At 41.8% G+C, this 24,303-nt stretch overlaps 1 protein-coding gene across 1 annotated transcript in view; it reads right to left on the bottom strand.

Moving 5' to 3' along the window:
• ptprq (protein tyrosine phosphatase receptor type Q) overlaps nucleotides 1–24,303 on the bottom strand; it is a 226,504-nt gene that overhangs the window by 154,600 nt on the left and 47,601 nt on the right. The window contains exons 15-20 of the mRNA XM_041215661.1: nucleotides 20,698–20,924; nucleotides 15,067–15,136; nucleotides 11,661–11,860; nucleotides 10,342–10,579; nucleotides 3,705–3,833; nucleotides 901–1,047 (exon numbers count right to left, since the gene is read on the bottom strand). Coding sequence (XP_041071595.1) covers nucleotides 901–1,047; nucleotides 3,705–3,833; nucleotides 10,342–10,579; nucleotides 11,661–11,860; nucleotides 15,067–15,136; nucleotides 20,698–20,924 — 1,011 coding nt within the window. The remainder of the gene's footprint in view (nucleotides 1–900; nucleotides 1,048–3,704; nucleotides 3,834–10,341; nucleotides 10,580–11,660; nucleotides 11,861–15,066; nucleotides 15,137–20,697; nucleotides 20,925–24,303) is intronic.

Here is a 24,303-nt window from a genome sequence, read left to right as displayed (position 1 = left end):
TGCTACTCTATCTTATTGGATGCCAAGAGACGTGTGTTTGATCACCGACATCGTGCTAGAGGCCTCTCTTAGTCTTCAGGAAGAATAGGAAGTGAAGATGAGTCATGCCAGAGCAGTACCCGCTCCTGCAGGAAGGAGGGACATGAGAGGCAATTGAATTCCTTTCGCCTGAGGGTGCTGGACACCTTTCCACACTCTAGTGTTGCTCCCAAACATTCACTGTCACTCAGTCCCTGAGTCACGTGAAACTGCTGCTGTGTCAGCCAGTGCGTGTCACATCTTCAGTGGAACTATGTATGTATAGCTCACATACACTGTTTCATGAAAATTGTGTCTGTTCAGGACTCGCGTGCTAAATATGCAGGTGTCAAATTTAGTGTCCTGCGGACAAACTCAAATTATCACAATCTCAATTAAGACCAAAATTGTGTGCTGAAGTCAGACTTTCAAGAAGATGTATCTGATTAGTGCAGCACCGATTTAGCACGTGCTTTTATTTTTTCACCAAAATAATTCCCAATGACTCTTATTTTGAGTAAAATTATTTGATGAAATGGCTCTCCTATGTTTTTTTTTGTCTTTAGCTAAAGTTTGACGATTTGGGTGCACACCATTGGCAGAACATGCCGGAATACATTTTATTCTTGAAGTTAATAAAGTTGAGTAGCAGCAAAAAGGAAGATTTCATGAAATGCTATCTCTCCTTCTATTGCAACATTTTACATGCTTTCTCCCCTAACTACTATAGTGTTATTTAGGGAAGCTTAATATGTTACTGGACTCCGACTCACCAAAAATGCAAATTAAAATGAAAAGAACCAAAAACGAGCTAGTTACAAGATGCATGCTATTATTTCAATGCTATGCAATAATTTTCCACTGCATTCCACTGAAGGTTACCTTCTGATGATGTAGTGATTTTAACACTGGCTTTTGGTCCAAGTCCAACCATTGTCTCAGCAATTACAAACACTTCATATTTTGAAAATGGCAGCAGGTTAGTAAAAAGGAACATCATCTCTCTGGTGCTGTTCTGCGATATTTTCCCTAAATTTAAAAATATATATATGTATATTTACACTTAGAAACTGACATAAAAAGTAACCATTTTTAACTAGTATACTTGTCTACTGTAAAGCAGTTTTTCATTACAATTAATATATTTAGAGCAATACAAATACTTGTTGTCCTTCAAGTTGGATAAATTGGACAAAATGAAACACACTAAATGCTTTTTTTCTGAATAAATATTATCAATGGCCAAAATAATTCTCACTTTGTCATAGCATGTGTGTTTGGGAATGAATTTTGCCAAGTGCAAATCAGGATTTCACAGTCCCTCAGGCTTCGGGCCAGGAGATAGGGGTGAGGTAAAAAAAAAATCAGGTGGGGGGGGGTGGTGTGGTGTGCCAATCACCATCCAGCTACTGCTGGCAGCAGCAGAGAAGGTCTCAGACAGTCCCCCTGCCACATGAGGCTGATTGAGGCCCTTAAGTGACCAAAGAAGGAAAGCAGAATATTATTTAAATGGAGACAGATGCAGAATGATGCGGCACAGAGGGATCTGACTGTCCTTGTGCATAAATCGCTAAAAATTAGCATGCAGATACAGTAAGTAAAGAGGAAGGCAAACGGAATGTTGGCCTTTACTGCAAGGAAATGGAGTATAAAAATCGGGAAATCTTGCTTCAACTGTACAGGGCATTGGTCAGACCACAACTAGAGAACTGTCGTTTGGTCTCCTTACTTAAGGAGGGATACACTTGCATGGAAGCAGTTCAGAGAAGGTTCGCTAGGTTGATTCCTGGGATGAAGGGGTTCTCTTATGAGGAAAGGTTGAGCAAGTTGGGTCAATACTCATTGGAGTTTGGGAGAATGAGAGGTTATCTTACTGAAACATATTCTGAGGGGATTGACAGGGTAGATGCTGAGAGGATGTTTCCCAATCTAGAACGAGGAGGCACAGTTTAAAAATAAGGGCTCTTCCCTTTAAGATAGAGACGAGGAGGAATTTATTCTCTCAGAGGGTAATTATTCTTCGGAATTCTCTTCCCCACAGAGCAGTGGAGGCTGGGTCATTGAATATATTCAAGCCGAGTTAGGTAGATTTTTGATCAACAAGGGGGCCAGGGGTTATGGAGGTCAGGCAGGAATGTGGAGTTACGACCACAATCAGATCAGCCTTGATCTTATTGAACAGTAGAGCAAGCTCAATGGACTGAAATTCTCAAGATCTTATGATCTGCTACCCTGTAAAATTCTGGCCTAAATTACAGAAAGGGTCACATTTACCATTTTATTGAAGGTGTTTTAGAAAACAGCATTAGTCTTTGTGTGGAAGTAGATATTCAAGAAACCATGAGAAGAAACTGGTACTTTAATTCTTGCACCAATAGTAGCCTTTTATCAATAATGTTATAATATGTTTATTTGATATTACTTAACCTCACAATTGATGGCCAGGAGAGTGCTAATCTTAGCAAAATAAAAAATAACAGCTGCAAATTAAAGTCTGAATTAAAAATGGAAACTATTTGAATCATGCAAACGTCCAGTCAGCATAATAAAGCAAGAAGGCAGGCAATGAGATTTTGGATGTGGACCCTTTCATCATTAGAAGGCATCTTAATAAGGCTGAAAAAATTGAGAGAGACAAAAGGAGAAGAAGAGAATCACAGATACAGCAATCACAGGGAGGGGATAAAGAATAAGCCTATTATCAGAAAGCTGTTAGATTCTGAAAGGTATTTTTTAAAAATGAACAAAAGAACTGCTAATTAGATATGGGAGTGGTTCACAAAAACAAGGATGTTAGAAATAAGGGAATGGATTTTACAGGAAGATGGGTACTGGTGAAAAAGTCAGGAATGAGCTTACCTCTGCTGGCCCAGGTAGCCACAACTGGATTTTACAGTCATCAGGCACTTACTTGCATGAAGTCGTGGCTTTCGCCCCCAAGTAGGAGGATTCAAGAGCTGCTGACCAATCAGATTGCAGCTCTCCAGTCCCAGCATCACCACCAGAAGTAGTGGCCACAGCTGGGACTGCAGACTGCCTCCAATGAGAAGTCATGGACTGGACTGGAAGGTAAGTGGGGTGGCCTTACTGATGCCAGTCAGGTGAGCAACTTTGGGGTGGAGTTCAACTGAGGATGACCCTCCCTGCAGAGGTGCCCAAACAGCAGGTCACTAAAGTTTACTTGGTGACCTTGCCATGTGGCACAAGCACCTGTCGCTCTACTACTGGTAAATTACCAGTGGCAGCTGGTAGAGGGCCTTAAGTAGTCATTAGTTGCCCACTTAACAGTCTCAATTGGCCCAAGGTGGGGCAGGCCACCTGACAGTGGTAAACTCCAGTGGAGGGGGGTATACCACAGGCATGGCATTCTCTCCACCCGTGACTCCCCGCCCCACACTGCCTTCCCATCTGATCTTAGGGCTCCCCCGCATCCCCGCTGCCACTCTGCCTGCCTGCCAGCCTGGTTCTGGGGGCAGATGGTGGTGTGCAGGGGACAGTAAAGTTCCAGCCAGAGAAAAATTGAGAGGAAGGGAAAATTGGCAGGAAGCACATGCTGCAGGGTTGGAATTAAACAAAATAGAGTAGATCCGCCATTCCTGAGGACAGGAAAATAAGTTTCCACAGGTAAGTTAGATGTACCTACATTAATGGAATTTAACATTTACAGCGAAATTCATAACACTTACCCAATGGGCCATTTAGTTCAACTCTGTAAAAGATTCTTCCTGTTATTGTTGGTGGTGGATCCCAATTAATTAGGAAGGACTTTGACATAATCTTACTCACAATTAGGTTTTGAGGTGGTTCTTCTGGAACTGCAAGAAGGTATTTCACATCTTTATCCCAGCAACCATTGACTATTCAATGTCCATACAAGCTAATAGATTATTATTTCTGTTAAGTTTGTTAATTTAAGAAATATATAAAATAACATCGCAATTTAATCACGAATATCTCAGGGGCATTGCAATTTAATTACTAATATAATGGGAAGATCACAATTTAATCCCAGCTGGAGGGTCAGGAACCTCATAACAATCTGTCTCACTTAGACTGGCCCTTTAAATTCCAGTGCTGAGGTGGGAGTGGGGGTGGGGAGTGATATCACGAGTGAGTAAGGCTGTGGGTAAACCTTCCACATGCTCACCCACATCTGGGGAGTTCCCAAAATTCTACTCATTATGTCCTCTAAGCATAACTAATGGAAAACTAGAGGAGAAGGCTCCACAGATAACACCATCCTCAATGATGAGGGAGTCCAACACATCAGTACAAAAGACAAGGCTGGAGTATTTGCAACCATCTTCAGCCAGAAGTGCCGAGTGAATGATCCAACTTGAAATCATCCTGAGGTCCCCAGCATCACAAGTGCCAGTTTTCAGACATATCGATTCACTCCATGTGATATCAAAAAACAGTTGATGGCATTGGATACTGCAAAGGCTATGGGCCCTGACAACATTCCGATAATTAAACTGAAGACTTGTGCTCCAGGACTAGCTGCGCCCTGAGCCAAGCTGTTCCAGCACAGCAACAATACTGGCATCTACCCGAACAATGTAGAAAATTGCCCAGGTATGTCCTATACACATAAAGCATGACAAATCCAACCCAGCCCCATCAGCCTACTCTTGGCCATCAGTAAAGTATGGAAGTGGTCATCGACAGTGCTATCAAGTGGCACTTACTCAGAAATGACCTACTCACTGATGCTCAGTTTGGGTTCCAACAGGGCCACTCAGCTCCTGACCTCATAACAGCCTTGATTCAAACATGGACAAAAGACCTGAACTCCAGAAGTGAAGTGAGAGTGACTGCCCTTGACATCAAGGCAGCATTTGACCGAGTGTGGCATCAAGCAGCCCTAGCAAAACTGGAGTCAATGAGAGTCAAAGGGAAAACACTCCACTGTAGTAGTCATACCTAGCACAAAAGAAGATGGTTGTGGCTGTTGGAAGTCAATCATCTTAGTCTCAGGACATCACTGCAGGAGTTCCTCAGGGCAATGTCCTAGGTCCAACCATCTTCATCATTGCCCTTCCCTCCACAATAAAGTCAGAAGTGGGAATGTTCACAGATTTGTGACTCCTCAGATACTGAAGCAGTCCATGTTCATATGCAGCAAGAACTGAACAACATACAGGCTTGGGCTGATAAGTGCCAAGTTACATTCACAACGCACATGTGCCAGGCAATGACAACCTCCAAGAGAGAATCCAACCATTCCATCTTGACATTCAATGGCATTACCATCGTCAAATCCTCAACTATCAAAATTCTGAGGATTACCATTGACCAGAAACTGAACTGGACCAGCCTTATAAATATGGTGACTACAAGGGCAGGTCAGAGGATCAGAATTCTACATCAAGTAACTCACCTCCTAAAGCCTGTCCACCATCTACAAGGCACAAGTCAGGAGTGTGATGGAATACTGTCCACTTGCCTGCATGAGTACAGCTCCAACAACACTCAAAACAAAAACAGAAATACCTGGAAAAACTCAACTGGTCTGGCATCATCAGCGGAGAAGAGCAAAGTTGACGTTTCGAGTCCTCATGACCCTTCAACAGAACTAAAATAGTAAAGGGGTGAAATATAAGCTGGTTTAAGGGGTGGGGGGGTTGTTGGGTCAATCAAGCAGTGATAGGAGGAGATAACCAAAAGATGTCACAGACAAAAGAACAGAGAGGTGTTGAAGTTGGTGATATTATCTCAAAGAATGTGCTAATTAAGAGTGGAGAGCAGAACAAGCAAGGTAGCTCTAGTGGGGGTGGGGTGAAATAAATGATGGGTGGAATACATTTAAAAATAATGGAAATAGATGGGAAAAGAAAAATCTATATAAATTATTGGAAAAAACAAAAAGGAGGGGGAAGAAACGGAAAGGGGGTGGGGATGGAGGACGGAGTTCAAGATCTAAAATTGTTGAACTCAATATTCAGTCCAGAATGCTGTAAAGTGCCTAGTCGAAAAATGAAGTGCTGTTCCTCCAGTTTGCGTTGAGCTTCACTGGAACAATGCAGCAAGCCAAGGACAGACATGTGGGCAAGTGAGCAGGGTGGAGTGTTAAAATGGCAAGTGACAGGGATGTCTGGGTAATGCTTGCGGACAGACCGAAGGTGTTCTGCAAAGTGGTCACCCAGTCTGCGTTTGGTCTCTCCAATGTAGAGGAAACTGCATTGGGAGCAACGAATGCGGTAGACTAAGTTGAGGGAAATGCATGTGAAATGCTGCTTCACTTGAAAGGAGTGTTTGGGCCCTTGGACAGTGAGGAGAGAGGAAGTGAAGGGGCAGGTGTTGCATATTCTGCTTTCGCATGGGGAGGTGCCATAGGAGGGGGCTGAGGAGTAGGGGGTGATGGAGGAGTGGACCAGGGTGTCATGGAGGGAAGGATCCCTACAGATTGCCGCCGGGGGGTGAAGGGAAGATGTGTTTGGTGGTGGCATCATGCTGGAGTTGGCGAAAATGGCGGAGGATGATCCTTTGAATGCGGGGGCTGGTGGGGTGATAAGTGAGGACAAGGGGGACCCTATCATGTTTCTGAGAGGGAGGAAGAGGTGTGAGGGCGGATGCGCGGGAGATGGGCCGGACATGGTTGAGGGCCCTGTCAACTACCGTGGGTGGAAAACCTCGGTTAAGGAAGAAGGAGGACATGTCAGAGGAACTGTTTTTGAAGGTAGCATCATCAGAACAGATGCGATGGAGGTGAAGGAACTGAGAGAATGGGATGGAGTCCTTACAGGAAGCGGGATGTGAGCAGCTGTAGTCAAGGTAGCTGTGGAAACAAAATTAATAAATTTTTTCAGGTCCTAACGAGAGCATGAAGCATCACCGAAGCAATCATCGATGTATCGGAGAAAGATCTTGAACTCCCTCCTCCATCCCCACCTCCTTTCCGTTTCTTCCCCCTCCTTTTTGTTTTTTCCAATAATTTATATAGGTTTTTCTTTTCCCACTTATTTCCATTATTTTTAAATGTATTCCACCCATCGTTTATTTCACCCCACCCCCACTAAAGCTACCTTGCTTGTCCTGCTCTCCACTCTTAATTAGCACATTCTTTTAGATAATATCACCACCTTCAACACCTCTTTGTTCTTTTGTCTGTGACATCTTCTGGTTATCTCCTCCTATCGCTGCTTGCCTGTCCCAACAACGCCTCCCCCCCCCCGCCCAACCCTTAAACCAGCTTATATTTCACCCTTTTCCTAGTTTTACTTAGTTCTGTTGAAGGGTCATGAGGACTCGAAACGTCAACTTTGCTCTTCTCCGCTGATGCTGCCAGACCTGCTGAGTTTTTCCAGGTATTTCTGTTTTTGCTTTGGATTTCCAGCATCCGCAGTTTTTGTTTTGGATTTCCAGCATCCGCAGTTTTTTGTTTTTATCCAACAAGCTGATCAACACAATCCAGGACAAAGCAGCCCATTTGATTGGTACTCCATCCACCACTTTCAACATTCACTCCCTCCATCAACAATGCACAGTGGCAGCAGGGTGTACCATCGACAAGTTGACCTGACCAAGGCTCCTTTGGCAGCATCTTCCAAACACACGACCTATACCATCACAATGCGCAAGGGCAGCAGATGCATGGGAACACTACCATCTGCATGCTCCTCTCCAAGCCACACATCATCTTGGCTTGGAACTATATTGCTGTTCCTTCACTGTTGCTGGGTCAAAATCCTGGAGCTACCTTCCTAATAGCACCGTGGGTGTACCTACACCAAATGGACTGCAGTGGTTCAAGAAGGCAGTGCACCACCACCTTCCCAAGAGCAATTAAGTTTGGGCAGTAAATGCTGGCCTAGCCAGCGATGCCCACATCCCATGAAAGAATACAAAAAATGTCAGTTTAGAATCACCCATAACTAATGTGCCCACATGAAAATTACTTCATTTCTGGCATTTAGAACTGGGTCTCCTGCATTGTCGGGATAACATTATAGGCAGAATTCTGCCTTTGTCGGGCAGGCTCAGCGGGAGTGGTCGGGAAGCCGGCTGCCGCCTGCAATCGGGGCTGGACCATGATTTCACGCTGGCAGGCCAACTAAGGCCCGCCCAGCATGAAATACGAGTGACAGCCCGAGTGCACGCTTGAAAACCTCCCTGAGGCACAGAGCTGCCTCAGGGAGAAGAAGAGTTTTAAAAATTGGAAATAAAGATTTTAAAATGTACTAAAACATGTCTCCTCATGTGATTCTGTCACATGAGCAGGGACATGTTATAAATGAAAAAATGAAAAAAATGTCAAAAGTTTTATTTTATTTTCATTTGAAGTTGGAAACCTCATCCTGCCCATGGATGAGGTTTCCAAAAAAATGCAAAGGCCACTTGGCCTTTTTGCTTCCCCGCCAACCATAAGTTTGGAGGGGCATTGAAAAACTTAAGTTAATTAATACTTTAGTGGTCTTAGTAAGCCTTCTAATTGTTGACGTAGGGACGCTTGCCAGGCGTTGTCGCACGTCATTTCACACTCGAGCAGGTCGGGCGCGTGCCCGCCGAAGAAAAAATTCTGCCCTATTAACAAGTGGCAGACATAAGTGTCATTACAGGGTAGTCAATCAACACATCTTTAACACATCTCAAGTGAGTAAGATTTTATTGCAATTTCTAATTTCAGTCATCAGGAGGCACTGCAGCAAGCTGAGCTTGAAGAATGTTGGTAGCTGATAGTACAAATAAAACTAGAAACATAAAATAAAGCTGGGTACTCATGTATGGGCTGGAAAGAGGAAGGTTCCCACAACCCCAATCCCCTCCTCACATATATAGTAATGGAGCACAAAACAGCAGATTTACTGAATCAACCTCCCCATCCAGCCAGCCATGACCATAACCATAATTTCTCCTCCAAGCACCCACCACCCTCCCCCCACCAACAGTTTATATTTATATAGTGCCTTTTATATAATAAAGCATCCCATGACATTTCACAGGAGCATTATAAATCAAAAAATGACATCCTGCCACATAGGAGATATTAGGTCAGATTATCAGAAGCTTAGTCTAAGGGGTATGTTATAAGCCGTGTCTTAAAGGAGGAGGTAGAGGTGTGCAGAGGAGGGAAAAGGGAGAGAATTCCAGACCTTGCAGCCTACGCAACAGAAAGCATGGTTATTGATGGTCAAGCGATTAAACTTGGGGATGCTTGATGGTTGAGCACAAATATCTCGGAGGGTTGAGGGGCTGGAGGAGATTATATAGGTAGGGAGGGGCGAGTACAAGGAGGGATTTGTAAACAAGGATGAGTTTTCAAATCAAGACTTTTATTGATGGGAGCCAATCTAAGTTGAGCACAGGAGTGAAAGGTGAATGGGATTTGGTACAAGAGCAGCAGAGTTTTGGATGAGCTCAAGTTTAGTACAGGTAGAATATGGGAAACCAGCCAGAAGTGCATTGAGATAATCAAGTCTAAAGGTGACAAAGGCTTGAGTGAGCGTTTTAGCAGCAGATGAACTGGGTAGGGACAAAGTTGGACGATGTTATGGAGATAGAAATAGGCAGTGTCAGTGATGCCACTAATATTTGGTCGGAAGCTTATCTCAGATCAAATATGACACCAAGGTTGCAAACAGACTAGTTTAATCTCAGGCAGTTGCCAGGGAGAGGGATCGTGTCAGTAGCTAGGACATGGTAACTGAACATGGCTTCAGTCTTCCCAATATTTAATTGGAGGGAATTTCTGCTCATCCAGTACTTGATGTCGGATAAGCTGTTTGATAATATAGCAACAGTGGCACTGGGGGTTCAAGGGCTGGTGTTTTGAGGAGAAAGGTGACGGAGGCAGATTTAAAGGAAAGACAGCGACACCTGACGAGAAAGAACCATTTACAATGTCAGCTAATATGGGGCCAGGATATGGGGCCAGGAAAGGAAGCTGGGTGATCAACAGTTTAATGGGAACAGGATCAAGTGAACAGTAGATGTGCCTGATTACAGCCATGAGCTCCCTTGACGTCCAGTCAAAGCACTGCTACAGTTCAATCAGCATGCCCCACACATTATTATTCATGGGGGCATGGTTAATGCACATGTCCGATTTCAATCTTGCAGCCCACTGAGATGAAGGAGGGCCACTCATGCAGCCCACTCACTAGCCTAGGTTGCCAATCACTGCTATACAGTAAATTACATATATAAATCCACAATACAATAGTACTACAACTTTAACCCTTAAAATATTTCTAAGGATAAATAAAATGTTCATATTTTCTTATTTGATTACAAAATTTTGCAGTGAGTTCTCAAAGTAATGCACATTTTAAATGTTCATAACATCCATAAAAATCCATAACGAAATGTTCATTAAAGACTTACGCCATTCTGGTGTTCGAAATAGAGCACTTGCTGTCTGGCCTTCGCCTTCCTTCGTGAATGCTGATACTTCACACAGATAGGTGGTGTATGGTTTCAGTTGATCCACCATAATGCTGGCAAACTCAGCTGGTGTGTATTCTTGCATTGGATTTTCTGGTATGGCTGTTAAAAATGCATCACTAGTAGGTGGAGAAGATGAAATCAACACTGCAGGGGTAGAGGCTGTTGGACTATCATCCTACATAGCAAAAATCAATGTTTAAACACAAGTTAAATTACATCTTAGCATTTAGTACTGTGACAGGAAAATGGGTCCCTTAATTAAAATATGTTGAAGGGCAACAATCAGATCACTGGCTTACTTATGATCGGGTCTAGCCCAAAATTGGCAGATAGTTAGATACAAGTAAATTCAGTTTCAACCTGTTGTTTCACTTAGATAAAGGATGAAACATGAAAATTAATTTTTCTTAAACCCATTAATTCCAAATCCTGAAGCTCAGACTCAGAGCTGAATATAATGGTCCCTGCCCACTGGTCACAGAGCCAGTGGCGACCCCGCCACAGCCATTTCCAGGAGCCCTGATGGGATTGGATCCCAATGAGGCACTTATCCGTTTACCATCAAGATTCCGAGGGCCTTCAAGATGAGGATTCCTGCCTCCAAGGCCTGCCGGTGTATCATAGGGCCAGCAGCACTTCAGAACTAGCAGCGCCACTTACAGCGGTGGCCACTGCTGGGACTACAGAAAGCATAGGATGAAGAGAACCGTGGAGGTTCCAGAGCCCAGGTAAGTAGAGTGACCTCTTTGGGGCCAGACAGGCAGACTATGGTAAGAGAGCGGGGCGGAGGGGGGGGTTGATGTGAGGGGTAGAGCAGACAAGAACAAGACTTGTCACATCTGACAGAAGGCAGAGATTGGACAGAGTGGATAAAATACTAAACAGCATTGAATTGAACAGCTGAATAGTTTGCTTTTATTTTCTACATTATTGGTCCATATTTATCACATGGTTAGGACAGCCCAATTTTGGGAATTGATTGCAGATTAGTGCTAACCAAGTAGGGCATTGGTATATGTTTGCAATTCACTTCCATTTGTAATTATTATACATTATTATAGTATAGTATTACGGAAACCAGGTTTTTATAAAATAGCTGGTACAATAAAATAATGATTTCAGTGAATTGTGGAAAACAGATAAATGTGTTTTAAGTTCATTACTCTGCCTACCATGATATTCATATATAATATCATAAGTACATTACTTTAGCCATAAGAATATTAAATACATACCTTCAACCTCTTGTCACCTACCTCACATTGTGGTAATGTGTTTGGGAAAAGGGTATCAGCATTCACTGATATATTCTTTGATATATGTCCACTTCTTACAGACTTTATAATTATACTGAAATGTGTAATTTTCCCATTTGGTCGTTTAGGTAGAAACCATGTCACATTAGCAGTTGAATGGTTGACTACTGTTGCAGTAAGAGATGAAACTGGACCAGGGGCTAGAAAACAAGGGTTTGAACATAAGAAGTGAATCGTCTGGAAGCTGTTCCCTGTACCCTGTAGATTTATCAAAAAAGTTCTAATTTATGCATCCAGATGAAAAGGTTTAAACCAAATAATCATATATCATACCTAAAACCTAATGTTTTGAGATATAACCATTAAAAAACAAAACCATAATTTATGCAATCTTACTAATATAATTCTGTTACTATTTTAACTTCAGATTCCATTCGTGGCAGCCCTGGCAAACAACTCTGGCGGAGACCAGAGCACTGGCCCAAAACACAGGGTGCCTTCCAGCAGGATGCAGGTGAATCCAATGACCACGGGAGGCCCCGACCAAGATAAAGAGTAGATGGAGCTCTTTACTCTTGGTTACAGCCCACCTAGCATATTAAAAACAGTAAGGAAGGCAACGTGGAACCAATTCAGCTACTCTTCCTAGTAAATGGCTCAGAAATCTCAGGTGAGTCTTGAGTTATATTATATGAAATAATATGAAAGAAAAAGCGTTTTCTAGTGAAATATAATTTATCTCATATTGTTCCACTTTCCTTTCCCTTTTGCTCTTCCCACACACATGGGGTCGCCACAATGCAGGTTGCTCATTCCTTCATATCAACTATCATTTTTGGATTTGGCAGGTGGTTTTCCAGCCAGATGCCCTTCCTGTCATGACCCCTCTCCATTTATCCGGGCTGGGGATTGACACTGATACATGCTGGTTTGCCTATACCAGTGACTGGGCTCTTTTGTTCCGCATATCATTGAAAATAACAAATGCAGCATTCCATTCCTATTAATGGACTAAACTCACTTACAGGCAAGCATTCCTTGAAACTAGTCAGAACTACATTTTCCTTTCATAGGCTATATGTGTTCATGCCTCCATCTAGAAGTTCTCACACACTTCCTCTGGGCAGTAGAGAAAGAAGGACTACCCTGATTCATTGACTCATCATGCTGGCCTTTTGACACAACAAAAAAAAGGGCTAAGTTAAGTTTCCTCTCCAACTCTCCTTTGACTCTCTGACAAGAATTAGCTCATGGAACAGCAATCAAAATGGTCACTTTAGTTCAGAAATATCCCTCCCCACTTCACCCAGTGCAAAAACTATGACTATTCCATTTTCTGTTTAGCTTGGATTCCTGCTGTTGTCCGTGAATGAAACCAACCCAACAATATAGATGCAAACCTCTTTGAAATGTATGAGCAACCTTTCCTACAGTCTCAAACTGATAAATACATACAATTTTATTAACTACTTAATCTTATAGTTCAGCAAATAAACTTATTCAACATCATAAATAACCTTGTTTCCTACTTGCTAGAAGTTAACTAGAATGTAATGGCCCATGTTTTGCAGTGGTAATGATGTGAAACTGTCAGTATTCGCCATTATTACTCCCCTGAAGCTCAGTACAAATGCCATCACAAGCCCTGAATAACATGGAAATCCAAAGGTTGCTGTCAGTGATTCTATTCTCCTATAGAGGGTTTTATGTTGAGGTTCACCCCTAAGCTGCCTAAGCAATTAGTGAATTGACAAAAACTACTACTTTTGTGCTGTTAGTCTACAACACAAGTAAAATGCCCTTGACAAAGATACAATTTACATTTATTTTTATTATTCATTCATGGGATGTGGGCATCGCTGGCTAGGCCAGCATTTATTGCCCATCCCTAATTGCCCTTGAGAAGGTGGTGGTGAGCTGCCTTCTTGAACCGCTGCAGTCCATGTGGTGTAGGTACATCCACGGTACTGTTAGGGAGGGAGTTCCAGGATTTTGACCCAGCAACAGTGAAGGAGTGACGATATAGTTCCAAGTCAGGATGATGTGTGGCTTAGAAGGGAAACTTCGTGGTGTTCCCATGCATCTGCTGCCATTGTCTTTCTAAATGGTAACGGTCATGTATTTGGAAGGTGCTGTCTAAGGAGCCTTGGTGAGTTCCTGCAGTGTATCTTGTTGAATGTGGTGTAACTGGGTTGTTAACAGTGTATTAAGTTCATAGTTATTGCTAAATACCCTCATTGGCCCTGAAAGGCTATTTTTATATTTGTGTAATGTCAAATTTCTCCATTAAGGTAAAAAAAATCCATATATTTTTAAAATATTTTTTAAAGTTTGTTTATGATATTTTACCCTCTGTCTTAATCCAATCATAATCATTCTATTTTTCCACTGAAAATTTAAATTAAAATTGAAGGATGCTTTCTAGTCCTTCCTGGTTTGCTATCTGTGAGAATCTTTTAAGGTGGTTGGCTGCTTGCTTACATCACTTATCCCGGACGCCTGGAGATCACCTTGACTTGGCGCCACACTTAAACTTCCAACAGGAAAGGGGAAATGCATGCTACAGAGATTGCTAGATCTTTGTGAGCAGCTTTCTTAAAAGGTAGGCAGTGAGCATCGTCACTTCACTGCTGACTGCAAAATCCAATATAAATTAATCCAACATAAATTAAATGGTACAATTTTAAAGGAGCTGTTGGCTAGAAACCAGCTGGAGTTTAATATACAATCCTGGAAACCACACTTTATGAAGGATGGCAAGGCCTTGGAGATGATGCTTTATTGAATTATACCAGGAAAGAGGAACTTCTGCTATGAGGAGAGACCAGGGAAGCTAGGATTGTTCTCCTTATAGCAGAGAAGTTTATGAGGAGGTTTAGTAGAAGTTATCAAAGTCCTTCATGTTTTGAAAAGAGTAAATAGGAGAAATGTGTTTATATTGACAGCAGGATCAGGGATCAGAGGACACAGATCTAAGATAATTGGCAAAAGAATCAGAGGTGAAAGTATTAAATGAGAATTTTGTTTTACATAGCAACTAGTTATGGTAAGGAAGGCACTGCCTGAAAGGATGGTGGAAGTAGATTTAATAGTAACTTTCAAAAGAGGACAAGATATTTGCTTAAAAAGGAAACATTTACAAGGTGAAAAAGCAGAGGAGTGGAACTAATTCAATAGTTATTTCTAGGAGCTGGCACAGGCATAATGGGTGAATGGCCTCCTTCTGCGCTGTATAATTCTATGAACCTGATTTTTTTTCTATACCAGGTCAGCAAAAATCTTTGAAACATGATGCTTTCTTACTTCTTCTGTTATGCAATTCATTGATCAGTGACATTGATATCGGTGATTTGAAACAGAACCGGAGATAGATGCAGAAATGATAACATTCGTGGACTGAACCTACCACTTTCTGCAGTTACAACTTGCCGGAAAGTACTGAAAGCTCCAATGCCCACACTATTCTCAGCTGCAACCTGATAAGATAAATAAAATGTAGTTTTAATCTCTAGATTTCCAATAAAAATGCAAACTAGCCATTTGTATTATTAGGAATCTATAAAGAACTAAAAATATAATTTAAATAATGCATAATTTGAATTCAAGTTTGAAGAAAATTTCAATAAAAGAGTACAACCTACATGTACAAGTCAGTTCCACGTTCTATTTCAGTTCAAATTCAGTGGCCAATAGTAGCAGTTTGAGTGGGTACAATTTTTTGCTGCAAAGCTGGGTAAGACAAGGCAATGGTCGGGTTTATTACTGGACTTCATTTGGCTCTGAAGGTTCGGACTGAACATTATTAAATAATCAGTAAATACAATAAGAGAATTTTTGCAAAGATAATTTTTTTTTACAAAGCAATTTTTCAGTGAAGTGGGAAATGCAGTCCAATGATGTCAATTTTTTACAACTTTTGCAGAGGCATAGTGTGGTGCAGACTTTATGCCCGTCCAAATTGAGCACAGCCGATAATACATTATCTTCAGGGCTCTGCCGATTTTAAAATTCAATGCTAACATCCTACCTGAAATGCATGCAGTGTTGAAAGTTCACACATTAAATGAGTGGGATTTTCTGCTATATAAAACAAGACTAAATAATTTGGTGTAAAAATGATTTTAAGATACAAAGTATCTGACAGGGTAAAGTATCTGACTGGGAAGAAGCAGTGGAACCCATGAAGCAGGGTATATGCAACAGCCAAAAATATCTCACTTTATGTCCCTTTAAAGCCAATTCCTCAAAATTATATTTGATTCTTTACATTTGTTATGCATGGACAGGTAATGTGATTTTCTTGGAAAGAATGTGTTTCATGCCGACGCACAGCTTTCAAATTAATTAGAGAACTTAACTATTAAAATAATGTTTTTACACTGCTGATGAATATTATGGGCTGGATTTTCATCCTCAAGATGGGTAGCGGGAGTCGGGAAAATTCTCAGCTCAGCCCACCCACCTCAGGAGAAAGTGCCTGCAAGGATGGGATTTTCATTATGGGGGTTGGGGGGGAGGTGTTGCAGGCGACTGCAGGCTGAAGTTGAGCTAGCCAACCTGGGAAAGAGTTCGGAAGCAGCCACAGGGACTGCTGGATGTGGAGGTGGGCTGTTTAAAAGTGGGACTTCCTCCCAATTATAATAAAAATAGAAAGAGCATCCAGCCCTCACTCCTCACACCCATTGTCAAGAAGATATAGTAATGTTATTGGAAATTATTTTAAAATAGAGCTTAGTGGTGTCTGTGTCTATGTTTGTGTTTGTGTGTGTGTGTGTGTGTGTGTGTGTGTGTGTGTGTGTGTGTGTGTGTGTGTCTTAACTGGATTAAAGCCAGCTGGTCTAGGGGTTTTGATGCATAGAAGGTTTGAAAAGGTAATTAGGTAAACATAGGGTAATTACAAGGTGAAGTGAAAAGGGGGCAATTTGCATTCTTAAATAAAACATTCAAATGAATGGATGAAATATCATACCTAGCCAGAAGGAGCTAAACAATGGGTTCATTTTTTCCAAAGCTTACTAATGAAATTGGTGTTATGAAAGGGGTTTTATTGTTAGAAGAGGTAAAGTTCAAAAAACCTATCAATACAATGAGAATTTGCATTCAAAGAAGAAAATATGTATAAAGGAATGGAAGGCTGTTGGTAAAAAGGGAGGGATTCTAAGATCTAAAGCCTCCAGCCTGTAAGCCTGAAGCCGCTGTCTGCAAGGATCCAGAGCTGAAAGAAACTCATTTTGAATTTGACTGTCTAGAGTGTGCTTTGCCAGGGGTCTGTTTAAATCTACGTGTATTTGTTTCTATGGGCAGAATTTTACGAGTCGGCAAGGGGGGCAGGGCCCACTCGCCAACGTGTAAAATTGAGGCCATTGACAGGGCCAATTAAGTAATTAAAGGACCTGCCCATCCAACCTTAAGGTTGGCAGGCAGGCCAGGAACCCCGGCGGGAAGTAGATAAAACATGAAACCTCATTCACGGGCAGGATGAAGTTTCATGTAAGCTTTAAAAAAATTTAATAAAGATTTTGTAAACCTTATGGAATGTCTAAACTCATGTGACTTTGTCACATGAAGGGACATGTAAGGGAATTTTTTTATATTTTTGAAAGGAGAGGCGATCTCGCTAAGGCTGCATTTAGCGCACATGCGTGCGAAAGAGCGCACTCTCGACTTTGGGAATCCTCCCCGCCTGCACAGGGAGCGCAGAGCCTTAATTGGCCAACGTAAAATGGCGCCGCACCTCTGATCGGGGGCGCCGATCAGAAGCGCGCCCGTATGTGCCCGCTCATCAATTTCTCCCCTAATGGGGGGAAAATTCAGCCCAGGTGTATTTGCCTTAACAGAGGTGTAACTGAGAGTCAGATTAATTAGGGCATTTTTGTGGTTATTATAGTAGTAATGTTCTAGACATATGTATGTGCGTACCTTCTTAAACTAATAAATGTTTAATTTAGTTTTATAAAAACCTCTTAAGACTCGACTCATACTCTGGGATTTGAACAGGTCAGCCTTTACCATCCGCTGTGTCATAACATCCACCACACACTTCCCATGCCCCATTCATGTTACCTCATGCCTCCCACCCACTATGACCCCTCACACCTCCATGCCAAGGTATGCCCCCCCAACTACAAGTACATGGAACCTCTTTATCTTGTGGAAATAAACATTGTGAAATTGACAGCATAGATCAGAGAACCAGAGCTGTCAATGTTTTCCCTGGGGCTCAGCTGGTTCAACAGTCGAATGGACTTCTGGGCTTAGCCTCATGATATATCAAGTGCTTGCAGTTTCTGCTTTTTATGCTTTAAAGGACCTGGATGGCTGACATTTGTATTGGGCTGCAGTAAAGAAGAGTTTTTTAAGTAAGTGGAAAGTTATCAATAAATGACTGTTTTTTAAAAGCTTTTTTTTTACACATTCTGCTGTCACTCTTGGATTCAATGCTTCTATACATTGTATAGTGAGTGAATGGGAATGGAAGTGCAATAGCTTAGTGAGGGGGCATGAGGGGCCACAGGGGTTATTTGGGGGGGATACCTTTACACAAGGGGCATGAGGAGCCTAAGGGATGAGTGGGGACACCTTGACAAGAGGGGCCATTGGGAGTAAGTGGGTGCATATCTTGGCATGAGGGCATAAGGGGTCATAAGGGATGAATGGGGAGAGAATACCTTGACATGGATTGGGGGGGGGGGGGGGGGCGGCATAAGCAGGACCATATGAAGTTACCTTTCAACGGGTTCCCTCATGCAGACTATGGTTCACAACACCTCTGAGGTGCCATGTACCACGGCTCTTTGAAAAGCTGGCCAACTCAAAAGAAAATTCTCGAGGACTAGGACATGTCTATCCCTGCAATGACATCAGCCAGGTCGAGGATGCAGGTTGATAGCTCGCAACCCGAACCAGCCCACACCCTTAAAAGGCACCCCTGAAAATCGGAAATCCCGGGCATGGGGTCAGGAATCCCAGAATTGGGACCCACCCATCATTTTTAAAGGGCTCCCGCATAATCCCGGCATGATGAAAATTCAGCCCTATATGGTCCAGGAAAAATTTACACTAATCTAATCTTGACTGTAGGTTTATAAACCGCACAATTCTGGCAGGGAGCTAAGGAACTTGATTCTTGTTAGATTTCCTAGTCTACCAGACAGTCTCCCTCATTACCCCAAATATTGATCAGAATTATGGCAAAAAAGTTTAGCCCTCTTTGCATACTGCATACAGAAGTTCTGACTGATAGTGATCAGTGTGCAAATTTAAATTCGTGCCAAGAAAAGTATACAAGTCTCAGGGAGGCATAGTTAAACTGAACAAAGCAGTAGGCAGCTAAATTGGGAAGACGTGGTGTGAATGCTGCTCTTTGGGCATTTTGCTAGGATGGTCAAAGCACCGCAATACAACATGAGCTCTTTTCCATATCATTGCACTCCTGGCACATTGCATTTGCCATGCTGGGGGTTCACCTGATTCAAAGGACTGGTCATTTAGGACTTGCTGCTCTTACATGGCTACTGATCACCCTTAAAACTATCTTCAAATATAAGGGGAAAAAATGGCTGAAGCAGAGCCACAAGGCAATTGGACAACATTCCAGGATCCAATGTTAGGCACTGCAGTGAAGAGTGCTCCTTTCAGAGCAGAGTGCCAGTGAAAAGCAGCACCATAACTGCCTGAATGAAGGCTGCTGAAAGAGCCAATGGTGCTCAACTGTGCACTGATATTTTTCTCATTCATTCAAGTGATGGTGCTGTTACTGGCATGGCCAGCATTTATTGCTCACCCCTAACTGCCCTCGAGAAGGTGGTGGTGAGCCACTTGCTTGAACCACTGTAGTCTGTGTGGTGTAGTTAAACCAACAGTACAGTTAGGAATGCAGTTAACAGATGAGTAAGAAATTTCCTGGCCTGCATAAGATTGCCAAGGTAAGTGTGCTCATACATACACTGATTTTGTAACCTCATTTTAAAATGTGCATTAAGTTGCATTTATTTTTAAGCTTGATGGAGCTCCAAAGAGGAAGAATGCAGAACTATTCTGGCAACTGGTAATACCCTTTTTAATTGCACAAAGGTATGCTTTGCAGGTCACTCCGAATTGCTGCCAGGCCAATGTATTTGGCCTGCAACCCAATAAAAGTGATAAAGAACAAATGCTAGGCATAATGACAAGATAAGAAACATGCAGACTTCATGTTCAAGAACGACATGAATTGGCTGCTCAGCACAATATTTACATGGCACACATTTTCTCCCATATTCCCCAGTCCAACAACTATCTCTATTTTAAAACATTTGTTGGAGGAAGCAATGAAGAGAACAGCTGTTGATTTCAGTGTATGCATTAATAACTGATCAGAGAGTTGTGACCAAATCCAACGCCTTTGAGGTATTACAAAGTGGAGGTACTGGAGATTCTGGGCATGGAGTGAGTGATTTGCTTCAGCAGCTCTTGGTAAATAACTGAGCAGAAGGGTGAAGACACAGGCGGAAGTGACAATGGAGGAGTCTTCACCTGTTGATATGAATGTCAGCTCAAGGGTTCCTTCAAACCGCAGGAATGGGATCTCACAGAACCTACCTATAAATGTAATTTAGTAGTTCAGTAGTTGCATTTCATGCAATCATTTGAGAATATACCAAGCAGTCTGAAACATTTGGAAGCAATTATGGACAATGAAATTGATCAAGCGATTTGGATGCATTCTAAGATTTCTTATACTTTCACAAATCATGCCGTTCTGAAAATTGAAGTGCCTAGTCAAACTGCTGGAGGCTGTCCATGGGGAAGATGGTGAGCTGGCTTGCTTCAGAAAACAAAGGGTCTTTGAGGTATCAATGCAATGGTGTACAGCTGATTGGCTAATGCTTCTGTTGTGACAGGCAGTCTGTAATTATCTCATTGCTTAAAAACCCAGCAGTGATCTTCATAGCCACTGACAATGCAGTACCTATGAAGGAGATGCACTGCAAGTCAGAAAACAACATGACTCAATAACTGCTTCTTTTATGAAGTGCAGCAAGAAAAATGTTCTTACCCGAATTTTATAAGCAGTCCCTGGTTTCAGATTATTGAGAAGAAATTCAGGAGTATCTGCATTTGTTGAAACGTGGATAAAGCTGGCTTGCTGCGCAGGGCAAACCTCTTTGTACTCTACCCTATAGGATAAAATTCTTCCATTTGCATGAGAAGGCAAGCTCCATGCCAGCATTATAGCTGTAGCACCAATGGGGCCTACAGTAAGATCATCCGGAGAGGCAGCATCTGCATTGAAACATATTAATAAATGATGAATATTCACAATCAGTAAGTGACATATTATGAAAAAAAGAATAATCTTAAGGGTAAATATGATAATATAGATTATATATCTACAGTGCCCATGAAATCTCATGTCTAGACCATGCTGTCTGCCAAAATATCCCATCAGCAAGAAAACTCCTAAAAAAACAACAGAAAATAAAGATGCTTGCTTTCCTGTACAATACACAGATGTCTTCACAGGCAATACATGGCACTGGGAGAACATTAATAAAGCACTTGAACTTTGATCTTGGAATTCTTGAGCCCTTTCTGACTCATCAATAGTTTACTGCTTTGCAAAAATCACAAATAGTATTTTACCTCCTAGTGGTTTAAAAAGATCATTGTCTGAAATGTTTTACTTCACTACAAAGCAAAACAAGAAATAGTCTTTTGGTAGTACAGAACTTGAGTATTGCTGAAAAATGAGACTTTTTTTAGTCAAAACTTTTTGTCTTGCACTCATCAGGGCAATTCGCAAGAAAATACAAATGTGAGGGGAAACAACATATCTATACTGTATGAGAAGAGAGTGCTGACTGGTTGGCAGGTGGACTTTGATTGGTAGAGGCATTGCCATGGAGAATGCACCAGTTAATAGTGACTGACAGTTAACTGCCAAGCATTGTTTGAAATTTAAACCAGGCAGCTTGACTCTGATTGGTCAAGACTTTGCCCTGGGGAATGAACCAGCATATTTGGATATACATGGTGTCTTTATAGCTAAACTCAACAGTGCAAGTTGCCAAGTTCATGAGTTCAATACTGATTCACATAATGGTTGGGGGTCTAGATCACCATGGTACAGTGTTGCAGTATAGTGGAACATTGGTGAATAGGCTAGCAATGTCAAATGAGTATATGGACACAGCATTGCTATCAATATGCAAATCCTGAATGGTCTTTGCAAATGTGAAGGAATCCTTCACCGTGTATCTGGAAAACTTGCTCAAAACTGGTTGTAACAATTTGGCCAATTCATGCTGTACAGAGCTGGTCATAAATAAGATAGGATGTAAATGGACATCACTTTGGTGTATCTTGGGCAGCACATACATACCCGGGTAAATGGTGCTGCCATGGGATCCCCCCTAAGCCCAGCTTTCACAAACATCTTTGTTCCATGAAAAATGGGTCTTTGATGGAATGACACCCAACCTCCTACCCCTTGCATATTTCCGATATGTAATATGTTTGTTATATTTAAATCCGCAGTTACATGTAATAATTTCCTTGCATGTCTTAATGGGCTCCATCCTGCACTCAAATTCACCTTTGAAATGGAGCAGTCAAATGAACTCCCTTTCCTTGACGTACTAGTTGAGAAATCTGACAGGAAGTTCTCTATCATGGTCTACTGCAAGCCTACCTTCACCAGTAAATACATGCGTTGGGACTCCTATAGTTCCACACGCTATAAGATTGGCCTTATCGGCACCTCGTATTTAGGACCCGAGCCAGTCACTCACCATACAAGCTTGATGCTGAAGCAGGGTGCATCAAATATATCCTGCGGGATAATGGCTACCCTGATCAGATCATTTCTTGCTGTATATCATGAAAACTCACGAATGGGCCCAAAGCCGTCACTTTCGGCCCTGAAAAGTGTCCAGTCTACCTCTGATTACCCTGGAAGAGCAAAGTATCTCAAAAATTTGAGCATCAGGTGAAGCTAGCTGTTTCAAGCTGCTATAATGCAGTTGCAACACGAGTGGTATTCGCCACTAACTGGATGCTGCTGTCAAGTGAAAAAGATGTTCTGCCTATCATATAAACGAGTAATGTGGTGTATGAATTTTGGTGCCAGTGTGATGCTAGGTATGTAGGCTGTACGCCCCAAAGACTGGCAGATCGTATCAAACAGCATGTCACTTCCCCTGTTCGCAACGGGCAAGGTACAGACCATACCCAACCAGCCCATGCTTCCAAAACTCAAAATGCAGTGTCCAACATTAGATTTGATTCCGTGATTGGACAACATTTGATAAATAATCCTCAGTGTGCTAAGAATTACGCTGACAACCAATTTAAGACTGTCAGCCGAGCTCACAATGTGGCACATTTGCGTGTACTGGAAGCTACATATATCAATAGACAGGGCCCTGTTCTTTGCAGACAGAAAGAACATGTATACACATTGTGCCTGTTTCAGCTAAACAAAGTAAGTGACAGCCATTCGCTGGTTCATTCCTCAGGGCAATGCCTTGACCAATCAGAATTAAGCTGCCTGGCTTAAATTTCAAACAATGCTTGGCAGTTAACTGTCGGTCACCATCAACTGACAACCATGGCAAACTACCAATCAGAGTCCACTTGCCAACCAATCAGCACAATCTTCTCATATGTTATAAATCTGTTGTTTCCCCTTACATTCGTATTTTCTTGTGAATTGTCCTGATGAGTACTAAATATAAACAAGTGCTTTGACTAAAAGAAAGGTCTAATTTTTCAGCAATTAAACAGGGAAGTTAGTTTTAACAAGAGAAAACTTACTCTGTAATGACATTTATATAGTGCATTTATATGGCAGTAATTTATCCTTCCCTGGTGTATTCTTTACCAAAGCCATTGGCTAGTAAGTAACCATCAAATAAATAATGGCATGATCCTCTTTCACATCCAAATGTGAGGATACTATACTGACACAGTTAGATAGCATAAAACATTCAAACAATACAATCCATCACAAATAAATTTTAATCACTTGAAGGTGTAAAGAAATTTTCCTGCCACCCCCACCAGGCACCACCCCTTCTGCCCCCATCAACCCACCTCACAACAAACAATATCCTGCATATTCAAGTATAGATAGTATAAGAAATATAAAGCTGGATTGCACAAAACCCTATAATGTGGTTTCCAATTATAAGCTATTTAACAGGCATACAATCTTCTAAGTCCATTACTTTGATGGTCACTATGTGGCAGGAATGCAAAAGTGGAAAATTGGCCCTTATTTTATTAATACAATGATTATTATTATGCCTTTACATTTTGCTGTTTTGTGTCTCACAAGTGGCAAACATGCCATCCTACACACTGTCCTCTTCTGACTTCCTCACTGTTTTGAAGCCAATTCTCATTCACTGTATTCTACTCCTGAGTTGTTCTTCAAACTGTAGAATTCAATGCATTCCTTAGTCTTTTATACTTCCTGCTATAGTTAGTTGATGGAGTTTGGTGTTACCTAATCACTAATTTCTGATTTATCTCACCAACATTGGTGCTGTCTTATAGCATGGTCCTTGGTCCTTCATTTTAATCTTTTAATTGAGCATAAACAAAATAGATATGTGGAAACCTCAATCGTGCAATTTAACTTTTAAAAGTTTGTCTCCAG

This window comes from Carcharodon carcharias, chromosome 21, assembly GCF_017639515.1.
Source record: "Carcharodon carcharias isolate sCarCar2 chromosome 21, sCarCar2.pri, whole genome shotgun sequence".
NCBI lineage: Eukaryota > Metazoa > Chordata > Chondrichthyes > Lamniformes > Lamnidae > Carcharodon > Carcharodon carcharias.
This window is presented reverse-complemented; position numbering and strand designations above follow the sequence as displayed.